The sequence below is a fragment of the Vulpes lagopus genome, chromosome X, assembly GCF_018345385.1.
Source record: "Vulpes lagopus strain Blue_001 chromosome X, ASM1834538v1, whole genome shotgun sequence".
Taxonomy (NCBI): domain Eukaryota; kingdom Metazoa; phylum Chordata; class Mammalia; order Carnivora; family Canidae; genus Vulpes; species Vulpes lagopus.
The window spans coordinates 14,689,963-14,706,487 of NC_054848.1; the positions used below are offsets into that span (position 1 = coordinate 14,689,963).

At 35.8% G+C, this 16,525-nt stretch overlaps 1 protein-coding gene across 4 annotated transcripts in view; it reads left to right on the top strand.

Annotated features, from left to right (window-relative positions):
• Positions 1 to 16,525, top strand: part of CDKL5 (cyclin dependent kinase like 5) — a 213,050-nt gene that overhangs the window by 153,552 nt on the left and 42,973 nt on the right. For all 4 annotated transcript variants that reach the window (XM_041741591.1, XM_041741589.1, XM_041741592.1 and 1 more), the window contains exons 7-10: positions 259 to 318; positions 3,292 to 3,382; positions 7,940 to 8,129; positions 13,099 to 13,179. In XM_041741591.1, the coding sequence (XP_041597525.1) occupies positions 259 to 318; positions 3,292 to 3,382; positions 7,940 to 8,129; positions 13,099 to 13,179 (422 nt within the window). The remainder of the gene's footprint in view (positions 1 to 258; positions 319 to 3,291; positions 3,383 to 7,939; positions 8,130 to 13,098; positions 13,180 to 16,525) is intronic.

The following is a 16,525-nucleotide window of genomic DNA, read 5'->3' on the forward strand; positions in this document are numbered from 1 at the left end:
CAGAAATCCCATTAATACCTTTAAGATTTAAAGGGAAAAATATTTCTTAAATTGTGCATCTTCCTGTTTCTCAAAAAGAAATTAGTTGAAACTTTAATGTACCAGTATAAAATGTGTTACCCTGCTTTTCATTGCTATAGGTTTGTATTCACCTTACTCTGGATATTTCTAATTAGGTGCCATTATAGTGACCAATAGTATCAATCAGCAGTCCATGGAACATTTTTTAATAATAGTTTCTTCATCTTTATATTTCAGATATAAAGCCAGAAAATCTCTTAATCAGCCACAATGATGTTTTGAAACTGTGTGATTTTGGTAAGTTAAAAAGAAATTGAGCCCTGTAAGTAGAATTAATTTAATATAACAAGTAGCTTTTAAAGGCTTATTAAAAGTATTTTTTAATGTTTTGACTTAAACTAGCAGAGGAATATTCTATTACATCATATGTTGAAAAATCGATTGCTGGGAGAATACTGTACTCTGCATAGTTTTGTCTACACTTAAAAAAAATTCATAATGCAGTATTTGTTTAATGAGAATGCAAAGCAAATAGATGCACGTGCATGTATTCATAAGCCCGGTTCTTAATGACTCCAGAAAACTAATTTTCTATGAAATACCACTATGACTTCTGTTTTGAGTAGGATGAAAGAATATTTTTAAAATATTGTAATAGGGATCCCTGGGTGGCGCAGCAGTTTGGCGCCTGCCTTTGGCCCAGGGCGCGATCCTGGAGACCCGGGATCGAATCCCACGTCGGGCTCCCGGTACATGGAGCCTGCTTCTCCCTCTGCCTGTGTCTCTGGCTCTGTCTCTGCCTGTGTCTCTGGCTCTGTCTCTCCTTCTATCTCTCAAGAATAAATAAATAAAATCTTTAAATAAATAAGTAAATAAATAAAATATTGTAATAATCATTGATAGAAATTATTTTAGGTATAATCATGAACACTAATAATATGCCAAGGTAAATACATATGTATCCTGTATATGCAATAATTACATACTTGTAAGAGTCAAAGACACTTTTAGAACAATTCCATTTATTCCCCTCAAATGTTTAATGAATAAGATTAGTAATTGATGTGTAATATCTCAGCTCCTGGTTGAGCATATTAGGAAGCTTTTGAGTTGTACTCAATCCTAGTAGAAAATTGTGCATTCTTTTCCATGTATATAAAACTGTATTAAGTGCTATTTAAGTTAAAATAATGTAATGTAATGTTTTAAAACTATAAATTAGGGTGTTTAAGTTCTGGATCACTTTAAGAAAATCTTCTGTCTAATCCATATGCTGAAGAAACCTTGATTTTTTTTTAATGTTATTTTTCATATATCCAAGTATAATCATAAATATGATGTAAACCTCTATGTATAAAAGAGAATGCATTGCCTTTCATTAAATATGTTAGTTTAGTATCTTGTAGATGGGTCAAACAAATGAGAAATGGAAGCTAGAGAATGCACTGTGTGAATGACCAGATTTGTCTAGTGTAGCTATTAAAGGCATGTATAACTGTTTTCACTCAGTATTTGTAAGGAATTTGAGTGTTATGAACCTGTTTGCCTGAGGAAAAATGTTTTAAAGGACTTAAATTTTTTCATACTTATAAAGAATGTTGCAAAGAAGAATCCTGCTATATGTTTTTTTTTAAATCTGCTATATGTTAAACATCTTATAAAGAGCTTAGGAGAATTAAAAAAATACCAAAATATAATTATTTAGAAGATTTTGACCTTGACATTTTTAGCACTTTCTTAGCATTGTGATTTTCAGAAGTATTTCTGGTTCTATTTCTTGCTTCCTGTCAATAATTGTGTTACCACCAAACACTGAGATTTTGTGCACCTCATATTCCCTTTACTGTGCTTCCATGATTTTATGGATTGGTGATCTGCTTAAACCCACAAATTACTGAAATTTGTAAGCAAGTTATAAATACAAAAAAGATACCTATAGAATGGTTGATAATAGGAAAAGGATATCCTTGGACTGGCATCATTTCTTTCTTTCTTTTTTAAAAAAGATTTATTTATTTATTTTAGGGGGGGAGAGAGAGTGCGAGTGAGCGTGTGTGCATGTGGCGGGGGGGTGGTTAAAGGAGAAAGAAAATCCTCAAGCAGATTTCCCACTGAGTACGGAGACATATTTAGGGCTTGATCCCAAGATATCAATATCATGACCTAAGACGAAATCAAGAGTCAGATGCTTAAGCAGCTGAACCACCCAGGCACCCCCAACATCATTTCTTAAAGGAAAGACAATTTTAAGTGATAAGGAAGTTTCACATGGCAGCGCTGCATGTGGTACTCTGTTCCGAACTGCTTTCCTTCCCAGGGCATGGAGCTCCTTTGTCTAGCTTGAAGAATCTCATTTGAAAATAGGAATATTTCTTCCAAATATGCCTTACAATGAAGCATTGATTAACTGAAGTTCAGGCTTTGTTTTTTGCTGTGGTTGTTTTTATTTTTTATTCCTCCATTTTAAGAAACACTATTTTCTGCTTTTCAAAACTGACAAACACCTTAATTTTTACCCCTGATTTTAATGTTCTGGTTCTCTGTGACTATCTGTATGCTTTTGGTGAGCTAGATGGGTAATTAGCATACCTACTGGCTTATTTTTAGACCCCAAAACCTTTTGTGAGGGTTTAAAGGGAAAATAATGACTAGAGTCTATAAGTAATTAAGATACCCCTAATATGCTTCTCAGTTATATTAGGAGATGAAAATAATTTTGGCCTGCTTAGTTTCCATCTTTGTCAATCATTAGTTCTTTATACAATGGCTAGAACTGATCAGCAATTATAGATCTACAAATACTGTGTTAAGTCCCACATATTGGAATATAATGGCCATCTATGACAGGGTATTTTAGCTTTGACTTGAGCTCTTGTGGGGACTTCATTTTGTTCCTAAAATTTGCATTTATTGAGAGAGCTGACTTAAAAATATGCTCTGAATGCTTATAAAAGCATGTGATGACTTCAAAAATATGGATTTCTTTAGTATAGGAGGCAACTGGCTTTTTTAGTGAATACACTAAATATTCTTTCTAAATAAGAAAATATTAATATTAATTTAGTGTATTCTTAAATTATTCTTTTAATTGACATATGAATGTCAATTAGTAAAATAATTGAAGGTGCCATTAGTAAACAGCCCATTCATTACCAGTCATTATGTTCTTTTGATGTTCCTTTAAAATATTACTAACACTGAAATACTTTACCAACATGAAGTTATTATTTATTTTTCAAAGCTATACCTTTGGGTTTTTCTGTCTTTCAGGTTTTGCTCGGAATCTATCAGAAGGCAATAATGCTAATTATACAGAATATGTGGCCACCAGGTGGTATCGGTCCCCAGAACTCTTACTTGGGTGAGTTACCGTCCCTAAATAAAATGACATTTATATATTTTCTGATCGTATATCATTAGCTTAGGGATCATGTAGGAAAGATAAGATCTTTAGTTAATCAAATACCAGTTACCAATTGCAGTGTAACAGTCCACCCAAAAAACTTAGTGATGTAAAACAAACACCATTTTATTTGCTCAGAATTCTAGGTACCAGTGTTTTGGGGAAGTTAGTAATTGAAGTTCAGCTGGATTGTTCCTCAATCCATTGGTCTCAATGGGAATCACTCAGGTAGCTACAGTCAGCCAGCAGATCATCTGGAGTCTAGCTGGTGGGTTTACGAGGCTTCAACTGGAACAGACCATCTCCGTTCCATAGACACTCATCCAAGTTGCTTCATGTGATAACTGAAAAATTTCTTGCAGCAAGAGGGCAAGCCCCAAAAACAAAAGTAGTTTTCAAGCCTCTGTTTGCATGGCTTTTGCCTCATTGGCCAAAGCTTGTTACATGACCAGGCCCTGACTCAAGGGATGAAGAAATAAACTCAACCTCCTGTTGGGAGGCCTGGCCTGTCTGTTGGTTTGTTCATTAATTAATTAATTCAGCAAATACTTATCAAGTGTCTCTTATATCCAACCACGTTGCTAGAAACATGATATAAATACTAAACCAATTGCCAATTTTCTTCTGAATAGAGAAATCCTGTTTGATGGCAAATGACTATTCAAACACACTGCTTTGATGATTTTCTCAGCAACATCACATCCATCCACTTTGTGCCCACCCTTCCTTCTACTTTATTTTTTTTTAAGATTTTATTTATTTATTTATTCATGAGAGACACACACAGAGAGAGGCAGAGACACAGGCAGAGGGAGAAGCAGGCTCCATGCAGGGAGCCCGACGTGGGACTCGATCCCGGGTCTCCAGGATCACGCCCTGGGCTGAAGGTGGTGCTAAACCGCTGAGCCACCTGGGCTGCCCCTTCCTTCCACTTTAAATGCTCTTTCATCTTTTAACCCCAGAAAAAGATTTTCTGATAAGATTCTTTTTTTCTTTTTAGTATGTTTTAACTTGAGAGCCTAAGAAGGAGCCTATCCTCCTGAACTCAATCACAGTTATATGAATAATCCTCTACTCACCTTATTTGTAATATTTTCTTATTTTCCCTATATTGTATTTACTTCTTTGGGACCATCCAAGAATGGAAAAAGAATGCACATTCTACAAATAAAATGAGATATGGTGGTAATGATGACCAGTGCTCTAATTATAGGTTTCATCTCTTTAGTGCACCAAATGAGTATATGGGGGATATGAGAAATGTAATTTTTAAAGATTTTATTTATGTGTTTGTTTAAAGAGAGAGCTTGAGTAGGGAGCGGAGTAGAGGGATAGGAAGAGAGAATCTCAAGCAGACTCTGTGCTGGTTTTGGAGCCTGACTCAGGGCTTGATCTCATGACCTGAACAGAAATCAAGAGTCAGGGGGGTGGGGGTGACTGGGTGGCGAGCACTGAGGAGGGCACTTGACGGGATGAGCACTGGGTGTTATTCTGTATGTTGGCAAATTGAACACCAATAAAAAATAAATTTATTATTTAAAAAAAAAGAAATCAAGAGTCAGACACTCAACCAACTGAGCCACCCAGGTGCCCCAAGAAATTTAATTTTTAAAAGATACTTTTTGGGGTGCCTGGGTGGCTCAGTCAGTTAAATGTCTGCCTTTGGCTCAGGTCATGATCCCAGGGTCCTGGGATCGAACCCTGCATCGAGCTCCCTGCTCAGCAGGGACCCTGCTTCTCCCTTTCCCTCTACTGCTCCCCTACTCATGTTCTCGCTCTCTCTCTCTGTCAAATAAATAAATAAAATCTTTTTTAAAAAGATACTTTTTTATATAGTAGGAATATAAATTTCCTTTTGTTGAAGATCATGATGATTATGTTTAAGTTACTCACTGAAGGTTTATTTTGATGTTCACAATTTCCCAGTGTATATATATATATATTTTTTTAGTATTTTATTTATTTATTCATGAAAGACACAGAGAGAGAGAGGCAGAGACATAGGCAGAGAGAGAAGTAGACTCCTTTCGGGGAGACTGATGCAGGACTCAGTCCCGGGACTCCAGGATCACAACCTGAGCCAAAGGCAGACGCTCAACTACTGAGCCACCAAGGTGCCCTTCCCAGTGTCTAATAACCATCTGGTTGTAATTCTTGATTCACTGCTGACATAGAGCCTATACGAATTGTTGATATCAGTTATTGAAAGCTTTACTTTAAAAAAAAAATCAATAGCTTGCTTTATCTTGGGAAACAAGTGTGGTTAGTCACTTTAGTATCTCTCTTTGTGTGGATAGATTTTGGAATTTCTGTGCTAATTTTTAAACTTGGTTTTAGGGTTGATTTTCTTTTGTGATTGTCTTTGTTTCTTTTTCTGTGTACTTCTGTCTGGACTTACTTGGATGCATAGTCCCTTTTCTTTTGGGAGGAATTGGAGTTTGAGTTTACTGGGCAGATTTGCCAAAGAAGAAATGAGTATGAAGTAGATCATTCTTAGAACACCCTCTGAGGATTCAATTATGGTAGAGGACTTTTTATAATATAGTTTTGTCTATACAATGGCCCCAAGGAGTTCATTCTGAGGACAGCCTTATTGCAGACCTTCAGAGAGTATTTGCTGCCTAATAATACCTGTCAGAAAACAGCAGTTATGTTTAGAAATGTGTGGGAGCTACCAAAAGTAAATTGCAACTTCAATTAATTTGAGCCAAATTATATATTGCTAATTAAATGATTGTCAAGTACTAGTTGAAGAACCATATTATTTGTGTAAAAATCCCGTTGAAATCTGTTGATATTTGGTTAACATTAAAAATGTACATTTTTGTACATTCTCAAGACTTTGTCCTTGACATTCAAAATAGTTCCAGCTGCATAAATTATTCACATCCATTGACAGAAGAAAAATAGTGCGATTTGGTTATGTAGAAATTTTCCCTAAGTTTCTCCATCTAGCACAAGGTTTTTTCTTTTGTACAGATATTAAAGAAATATCAGTATCCTTTCCTTCTCAACAAGCTACCAAAAAAGTCTACATGAAGTTTCCTAATATGGTCCTTAGGTTTTTGTGGGAAGGAAATGAGATAAATAAAATACTGACTTACAGTTGTAGTGATTTATTGTCCTAGAAACATATTCTGTATAGTGTTAACAGTGCTTTAATTTAGAGTATTAAAAGTTTTGTATTACTGCTGTGTCATTATAGCATTCTAGAATTTCATCCCATATTTTTTTTCAGATACTTTATTTTCTCTTACCTTTTTAATTTCTTTAGAGAAACATGAACATGAGGAGGGGAGGGGCAGAAGGAGAGAAAGAATCTTAAGCAGCCTCCATGCTCAGCATGGAGCCTGACATGGGGCTTAATCCCACAACCCTGAGATCATGCATGACCTGAGCTGAAGAAAAGGGTTAGACACCTAGCCAACTGAGTCACCCAGACATCCTTGGCTTTCTATTCTTTCTTTTTTTTTTTTTTTTAAGATTTTATTTATTTATTCACGAGAGACGAAGAGAGACAGACAGACAGACAGACATAGGCAGAGGGAGAAGCAGGCTCCATGCAGGCAGCCTAATAATGGGACTCGATCCCAGGACTCCAGGATCATGCCTTGAGCCGAAAGGCAGATGCTTAACCACTGAGCCACCCAGGCATCCCTTGGCTTTCCATTCTTAAAACTTGGATTATTTGTATTTGAAACTAAAGAAAATATGGTTTCTTAATCTGCCACATATAATTTAACCTAAGGCTATAGATACTGGGGCATACATATAAAGCTTTTTTGGAGTACTTAGGTTTTCACATATAGTCTCCACTTATTAATAATAGTAACACTCCTAAAGCCTTCTCATAAACTCAGATCCGAGTGGAGAGCTGTAAACCCCTAAGGAAATGGAAAAAAATGCTTTGATGCAAATAATTATCATAAAGCGCCATATACACAGGGTACAAATAGTTTCAGGTAAATAATACAATAGAGCTTAGACCACCTTAGATATTAGAAATCGTGATTCTATACAATCAAAAGTTAAATAGTATTCAATGTTTATTGTTTAAGAAGACACGTGAGCCAGTAGTTACATTTTAATAGTCTGAACTCAAAAAATGGATGAGGTATAACTTTTTGACATTTCAAGAGCTAAAGGATAATTACCTAGAAAATGCATTTCCTGGGAGTATTTGATTTTCCAAGTGAAATGTTAGCTCATCAGACATGTGCACATATTAGGGTTTATTAAGCCATTCATGTTCAAAATATGCCCAGAGGTGAATAGACTTCAACTTAGTGTATACTAACTAAATTGTTATTAAACTGATGGTTTTATTAGCATAGATTTACTTACTTGTGCTCTGAATTTTACTTGGATATCCATAATTCCTTTTCTTCAGCCTCATTTTTAATTCCTTAAATACACAAATTGCTTTAAATTTTGAATCTGTTCAAAATAATTTGGAAGTTATTAAAATGTATTTCTTCTTCATTTGCCAAGATAATCTCTCCCTTTGCTTTTCAGAGCTCCTTATGGAAAGTCTGTAGATATGTGGTCAGTGGGCTGTATTCTTGGGGAGCTTAGTGATGGACAGCCTTTATTTCCTGGAGAGAGCGAAATCGACCAACTTTTTACTATTCAGAAGGTGCTAGGACCACTTCCATCTGAACAGATGAAGCTCTTCTACAGTAATCCTCGATTCCATGGGCTCCGGGTAAGAGGCTTTACTAAAAGTCCAAATGGAATCAATACAGCAGTATTTAAATCATTGTTCATTGCACAGTGGAATGCTAAGCTATCCATTGAATACTATTCCCTTTCCCAATACAATGTTTATAATCCCCATTATAATATTTTATTTTTGAATCTTATATAGTATTTGTGAATTTTAAGAAGTAGTCTGAATTTGAAAGTGGGAACTGCTAATGTTTTTCCTAGTTTATAAGTTCTAAAGTATCAAACCCTCTTCTAGCATATGCATTATCATATTCTACACTTTGGTTATCTCAGAATAACCAACTTGCCAACTTTGTATAAAACTTGTTTTCAGGGAATATACTGAAAAGGGCCTTAAGATATAAACTTTCCCCAAATGAGAGACAAGCAACTTGCAGAGGCACCTTATTAGAGTATCCAGATATAGGCTGCCTACCTATAGGCAAAAATTACTTTTGCCTATCTACCCCAAAAGCTACTTTTTTGTTTGCAACTACTCTGGGCTAACATGCTGATTGGTGACCATTGTGAGAACTATAAAACCGCCACTTCCTTTCTTTTAAACACATGGTTCCCAAACCATGTTTTCTTGACATTTGCAGAACACTTCATTTTTCTTTTGACTTTCTGGACCTCAGTTCATTTCACTTTGAAGAACAACCCCTCCTCACACATGAGCACACAACATAGTGGCTGCTTCTCTCTCTCTCTCTCCAAGCTCTCACCACAACTTTTTTTGTTTGTTTGTTTTGACTACTATAAGCATTTTAAGATTTTTCCATCTTCATGGATTTGGGATTTGTCGCTCTTTCTCCTGGGAAAGTGCTTCTGTTGCACGATCCCTTCTCACTTTTTAAGTCTCCCCTCCAAGAATGTCCCCCTCTTTGATGCCACCAGCATACTGCCCCCATCATCTTCCTAGTGTCTCCCTTACTTAGCACCACCCTTCTTTTTTTCTATCCTAGCACTTACCCTAGTATGTAGATGTGTTGTTTATTTGTTTACTTGTTAATTATCAACTGTCAAATTCTCAACTACTAGAGTATAAGCTCCCCAATGGCAGAAATCGTCTGTTTTTTCACTGTTATTTCCAGCATCTGTAGTAGAGTCCAGCACATCTAGTTAGGGACTCAGTGAATACTTGAATGATACATTGAGCCAGTTTGTGTCGTCAGCACTCAAGCTCACCTGAGCCTCCCTTCTCTCTATCTCTAATGCTTCTTTCACCCTTAGCAGCTTTTACCTGAACTTAATGACTACTCCTAAACTCCTCTCTCCAACTTTCTGTCTTCATTCTTTTCACATTGATTTGGAATAATCTTCCCTCAAATTGCACATTCAGTTCTGTCTCCTTTGGGTTTGAAAGCCTCAACGGGATTGCTTACATTAGGAGGTAGCATTAAGAACCCCTTGCTCTTAGCCCTCCAGCCTTGTCTGCTACTCATTCCCACCATTGCCCCCTACTTAACATATTGAACTTCTCACCATTTCCTTGACATGTTGCTTCTACAGTTCTGTATTTTCATTTCTGTGATGCTCCTAGTACTCGCTCTACTTCCTGGACAGCTCTTCCTCCTCCTTTCCCCAGACTGAGGTCAAGTATTCTCACTCCCGGAAGTCCTTCCAGACTCTTCCAAGGAGTGGGTGACTCCCCTTTCTGTGCTCTGGTAGCATTCATTGCCATCTCTTTTAAATAGCTGTTTTCAAAAATTATATATGTATCCTCGCTGAACTGATTAATTCCTTGAGGAAATGAACTATCATGTCTGCCATTATATTCATAGCACATATAGAGTAGTGCCTACAAGGTTGAATAGTATTCAGTGATTGAATATCTGACCTCAGGATTTTAACTGTAACTTCTGGAACATCAAGCTGGCCCTGTTGGCTTCCTGTTCTATGCCTGGTTAAAGAGACTCCATGCTGATTGCCTGAAGAGAGTGTAAACAGATGTGTAATGGTACCTAGCCTTAATAACTTGTAAATGAGCCAAAGAATTAAGACGTTTGCACATGAAATAATTGGAAAGCAATATAACATCATAAAGCATGGTATATAATAAAAAAACTTCATTCTTTAGTGCATTACACTGTTTTCTAAAACATCTCTCAATATGGCTGAGACCACAAGAGGGTTAAACATTCTGGAAAATTAGAAGTCATAATTGGCTGGATTCACTGGAGAAAGATTTATAGAAGATTGGAAGTTTATAATGGATATGAAGAATGAGTAGCATTTGTGTTAGATAGGCCAAACGAAGGATCTCATTCCCTCATTTGTGTGTGGTCTGTTTTGTTCACAGACCTCCTCACTGAATAGTATTATCTATAAGATGCTGGATACCACATGACAACACTGCTTTTAAATAACCTTCAGAGAAATTGCTGCTTCCATGACACTTTGATTTTTATAAATGTTAATATTTTTACAATTTGATCTGAAAGTGTTTGTGGTATTTTAACTAAATTAGGTTAATCTTTTTGGAGGCTTAGCAACGTAATTTGAGGGAAATGTCTTCCTTTATCATTCTGTTGGAGAATATCTGCGACAGATGGCCAAGCATGTAGGACGTGTGAACTGGAACTTCCATGAGACACAGACTCACTGGTGACCGGTCTAGTGTTATTGGCATTTCGATTCAGTTGTGTAGGGATTGGAAAGTCAACAAGATGTTGCTCTATTGGTATGCTTTATTTAGAAAAAGTAGCGATCGATGTCCCCTAGTCTAGGACATAGATTCTGGAGTCAGACTGCTGGGGTGCAAAGCCTGGCTCCGTATTTCCTACATGAATGACTTTGGCAAGCTTCTTGTGCCTCTATTTCTTCATGTAGAAAATGCTGATAACAGAAGTACTACCTGATGGGGTTGTTGTGAAGGTTAAGTATTATCTGTAACATGCCCAGACCACTGCCTGACACATAGTAAGTGCTCACTAAAGATGTGCTCTTGTTGTGTTGTATTGTTCAAATGATTAAGAAAGAAAGAGAAGCTACTCATTGGGATATAATTTAAACTTCCATGCTTGAGTTTTGGTTATTTGTTGAATTATCACATGAGAATGGTAGATTTCATTCAAAAGCATATAAATTAATTTTTTAAAGTTAGCTTGGTCATTTTTTTTATTTTTTTTTTATTTTTTATTTTTTTAGCTTGGTCATTTTTTATCATAATATTTTTAATACCTTTTCACTCTCTTCATTAATTTTCTTATCAATGAAATGTTACTTCTGAAGAAAGAAAGGAACATCTGGTAGCATAAGATAGACCTCATAAGCAAAATATTAATTACAACGTAGCAGTACAGAGTTGTTTATCACAGCATGACAGGTGTCTCTCTTTGGGCTGATATTTAATACTCAACAACATCCAAAAAAACCTCCCTTGGGAGAGGTGCCTAGGTTCAGAAAGAGTGTGGGTTTGAATTATAGACCTGGGTGCAAATATTAGTTCTGCTTTTTAATTATGTAACCTGCCTAGAATCAGTTACTTGAACTTTTTGATTGTCACCTTCTTCATCTCTAAAATAATAAGAAGAATTGCTACCATGCCTTGTAAAGCATCGCTCTGTAATTAGTTATAGGTTTGCCTGTGTGTCTGTGTTAAGTTCATATATTCCTTCTACTTCCTCTGTCTAGGGTGCTGTCCTACTTTTCTCTGTCACCACATTTTACTTATCTTTTAAAACCTAGTTCTTTTAAAACCTGTGGATTCTTTTTTTCTGCAGCTGCAAACTGCCTTGGTCTCTCCTTTCTCCAACCTTCAAGTAGAATTTTTGACTGTATACTTCAGTGCTGATTGCTGTCCTAGCCAACTGTAGCAAGTTGCACCTTCAGTGCAAGGTTTAGTTCTGACCCATATGCTGTATCTCTGGCCATCCCTAGCACAGTGTGCAGATAATGTCATAATCATGACTTAAGGGCCTTGTTTGAAAATTTTCCTCCATAACTAGTCCTCCCATCCACGTATTTAACACGTTTAAGGATTCTAGTACTTTGAAATACTCTTATGTTGGTATAAAGAAAATAACGTATTAAAAGCAAAGGAGCCTTCCTATTGCGAGGGAGTACATGGCATCGGGCTCTAATACTTATTCATCTACTTAGATGTTGCAAAATGTGAGGTGGTAGAGAGGACAGAGCACCTAAATAAATTTGATCTCCTCCCCTCATTTTATTTAAAAAGGCATTTATTAATTTAGGAGACTGTTTGTCTTCTGTTCCAACTTATATAAAGCAAGGAATTGAAAATAGGTCATTAAAAGAGTATTTTAAAAGCAATGATAAGGGCATCTGGGTGGCTCAGTGGTTGAGTGTCTGCCTTCAGCCTGGGGCGTGATCCAGGGGTCCTGGGATGAGTTCTGCATTGGGCTCCCCACAGAGAGCCTGCTTCTCCCTCTGTCTGTGTCTCTGCCTCTCTCTGTGTCTCTCATGAATAAATAAATAAAATCTTAAAAATAAAATAAAATAAAAGCAATGCTAGAACATGTGTTTGAATTCACTATTTCCATTTCTGTGGCCTTGTAAGTACTGGCTTCTGCCTTCTCTCTCTCTCTTTTTATTTTACTTCTCTAATTTTCAGGAGTAAATGATGTTGTAACAAAGGCTTACGAATTGTCTGTGTAAGCAGACAAATTCTGTATAAAGTATATTATAACAATTGTCTATACTGTGTAAACTGTATAAATACAGTCTCAAATTTTTATAGTTAGGTTTGTTTTACATGCTTCATTGTCTTACTAGATTTAATATTCTCTTTCACCTGCACATTTTCCTGTTACTTAACACCCAATCCTTTTAATCCTTACCTCAAATACCTAGACACAAAAGTAATAGGCATAGGAAATAAATTTGACTTTGGCACTAGAGCAATAATGTCTGTTTTTTTGCTACTTTTTCCAGCACTCACAGTACATGCACATGCATCCCACTCCCCATGTGCTGACACTCCTCTCCTGTTGTTCTTACAGTTTCCAGCTGTTAACCATCCTCAGACATTGGAGAGAAGATACCTTGGAATTCTAAATAGCGTCTTACTTGACTTAATGAAGGTGGGACAAGTTGATATTGTCTGTATAAAATGTCTTTTGGTTTATGGGTTTTTTTGTGTTTTCATGTGATCAGAGCCTGCTTTTGTAAAATACATGTATTTTGTTAATAGATGTATAGTAGTAATGGGGGACTATGTTATGTTAAAAGCATGCAATTTACTTAAAATAGCAGCAGTACCTAGTTTTATAACATTCTATGTAGATAGGGCCATAAGATACCTCAATTACATTCCTAAAATGGGTAGAATAATAACGATTTAAATATAAATAATAAATAATTTAAAAATTTATTCAGCATTGAAGAGCTGCATAGTAATAACGTTTCAAAACAAATCTTAAAACGAAAGTTGAAAGAAAAGAGATTCTAATTTTTTTTTTAAACTTGATATCAGAGGCCTCTCATAGGATTATTTTGTAAGTGAACCTAGTTCTTCTCTTTTTCTAACTTGGCTTCTTCATCCCTGATGATTGGGTTCTTTCTGGCTCTTTTTTTTTTTTTTTTTTGGGCCACATGAGGATCACTGCTACTACCACACCTAAGCATGCCTCCTCATGCTCCTGCCCTCATCCAGAAGGTTTTCCTGCTCTGCACTGCTTAAAACATTCTCACAGTTTTTTATTTAAGCTTTTCATCCTCATTAGGCAGACAACCTCTTGAGTGAGAACCAGTTTTTCCTGTTTCCCTAGCTTTCCTCATAGCCAGCCAGTACATAAGCTGGTGCTGGTTGTTTGATAGTAGACCTTCAAAAGATAGTTGTTAATGGATCAATTTTATTTTATGCCCATGTAGCTTATTGTTCAAAATGAGAGGAGGTTACATTATGCACAGTCTTTAAAGGTATACTTAGCACACTTGGGAATTGCTGAGCAGCACTCTCAGAGCGTTGCTGTGCTTTAAACTATGTTCCTGCATGCAAATTGGTGTGGGGGTAATAGTGGGGGAGGGGACATGGCTTTTTAGAAAGAATACATACCACATAAGCTTTTGTAGAGATTCAAAACATTCATTAATTTATAAAGGCTTTCAGAAATCCCATAGTAAAGAAGCATTTATGTCTTGCTCAACAGTTCCCAAGTTTAATTAAATAAATACTCAATACTTTTAAAAAAATAACTCTACAGTACTGGTATTCTGAACACAGATTGAGAGGTGCTGTTAAAAAGATAGCCCTCAAGGGTCTTTCGTGTTAATTAGGCATAAATTATCTCTTAAATCAGTTGGATTTCGTCAATATGTTCTTTCACACAATCAATATTTATCAGGGCTTAATGATTCAGTAACTTAAGAAATATAAATAGGGTAAAGACAAAGAACTGAATTAAATACAATTTCATGTTTTCTGCCTTTTGTTTTTTTTAAAAAGATAACTAAACTTTTTTGGTTAAATCATTACCAAACCTAATTACCAAGTGTCATTGGTAAAATCTAGCACAGATAAAAGTACAAAGATAACTGGAATCTTTCTGTATTGTTACCAATTTGGAAATTATACAATCTAATTCCAATTTAACATATTTAGCCTCAAATTTTTTAACATTAAGTAAACATTTCAATTGAAATGTATATTTATAAGGTATGCAAATTATTTATACATTTCAGTTAGTTTTTAGAATGTAAACATATTCATTTAACCACATCAAGACTGAAATCGAGAAAATTATTAACACCCTAGAAGCCTCTTTATGACCCCCTCCCTGGCTGTATACCCATGTGCCTCCCCACTCCTGGAAATCACAATTCTGAGTTCTCTCACCAAAGATTAATATTGACTTGTTATTGAATGTAGTATAAATAGAATGATTCCTTTGTCTTTCAGCTATTTTTAAAGTAAATTTGAAAAGTAAATAACCTCATTTATCCTTTCATGAAGAAATATATCTCTGTGCCATTCTCTAAAACAGATTTATTAATTTTGTCCATATATAAATATCTAAAATGGCCATCTCATCCTGCATCTGTTTATAGATATTAGCCATTTTGGGGGGGGGGGGGGATACAAGTTACCAGAATTAACCCAATCTACAGTAATTTATATGGACTCTATTTTAGTTTTTAAAAAATGTTGTTTTTCCCCCTAAATACTGAATTTTGAAGCTATTTACTCAGTAAGTTTTATACTTTCCTCATAAAGACCTCCTCCTGTTAAGTGATTTGAAAATTAACAGCTATATTTATGAATATAAAAATAATTCTTTGTGTATATGCAGTAATTTCTACAGTTGATAATCTTAAAATAGCACTTTGATGCTAGTAGATATGTGGCTTGTGGAAAGTCATATGTACTTCTAATTTAAAATACTACTCAGGAGCCAATTTTTCTGTTTTTAACCAGTATCATACATTTGAAACCATTCTGATGTTAACTGTTTTAATTGCCAGTGAGACCAAAATCATTTTTATATACCTCCGTAGTTTTCTTTATTTTCTAAAGAGGAGGAAAGAATTGAGATAATTTTAGAATTGTGTCTGAATCAACATGAATGTAAATCCACTTCCATGTAAGGAGTGGTTTGGGTTACCAGAATCATTTGACCCAAAGTGAATATTTCAGTGTATGGTAGGATCAGACTTCACATTTTCTGTGGTGCTAAGTTAAAGGTGGTTATCTGAAATTGAATCCTGGCTCACTGGGAGCAAATCTAGGTTTGTTCTCACTGTTCAGGTGGATCACAAAGAGGTTAACTGTGAGCAAAACCAATGAAAGTGACCTAGAGATGGATTTGGAAATGCTGGAATTTCAACATTCTTCCTTTCTCTGATAGAGAATGCCTTCACTGAATTTTGCTGTGCAAATATCGTCACAGCAAATTCAGTGTGTTTTATTGAGTTGTGTTAGGATATGTAGGTTCATGTTTTATGTATTTGCTTAATTTGTTAATAAAAATCAACTAGTTTTAATAATGATTCACCTTTTAAAATCTTGTCCAACTACTAAAATAATATTAGAAGAAAACATTTTTTTATTTTTATTTTTTTAAAGATTTTATTTATTTATTCATGAGAATACACACACACACACACACAGAGAGAGAGAGAGAGAGAGAGAGAGAGAGAGAGAGAGAGAGAGGCAGAGACACAGGCAGAGGGAGAAGCAGGCTCCATGCAGGGAGCCCGACATGGGACTCGATCCCGGGTCTCCAGGATCAGGCCCTGGGCCCAAGGCAGGCACTAAACCCCTGAGCCACCCAGGCTGCCCAGAAGAAAACATTTTAGTTGTTAAAACATTTACTATTTGCAACATAGAAGGGTTAGTTATTGTGATATATAAAGAACACTTAAAAATAAATTAGGACAGGTACCTGGGTGGCTCAGTCGGTTGGGTGTCCAACTCTTGATTTTGGCTCA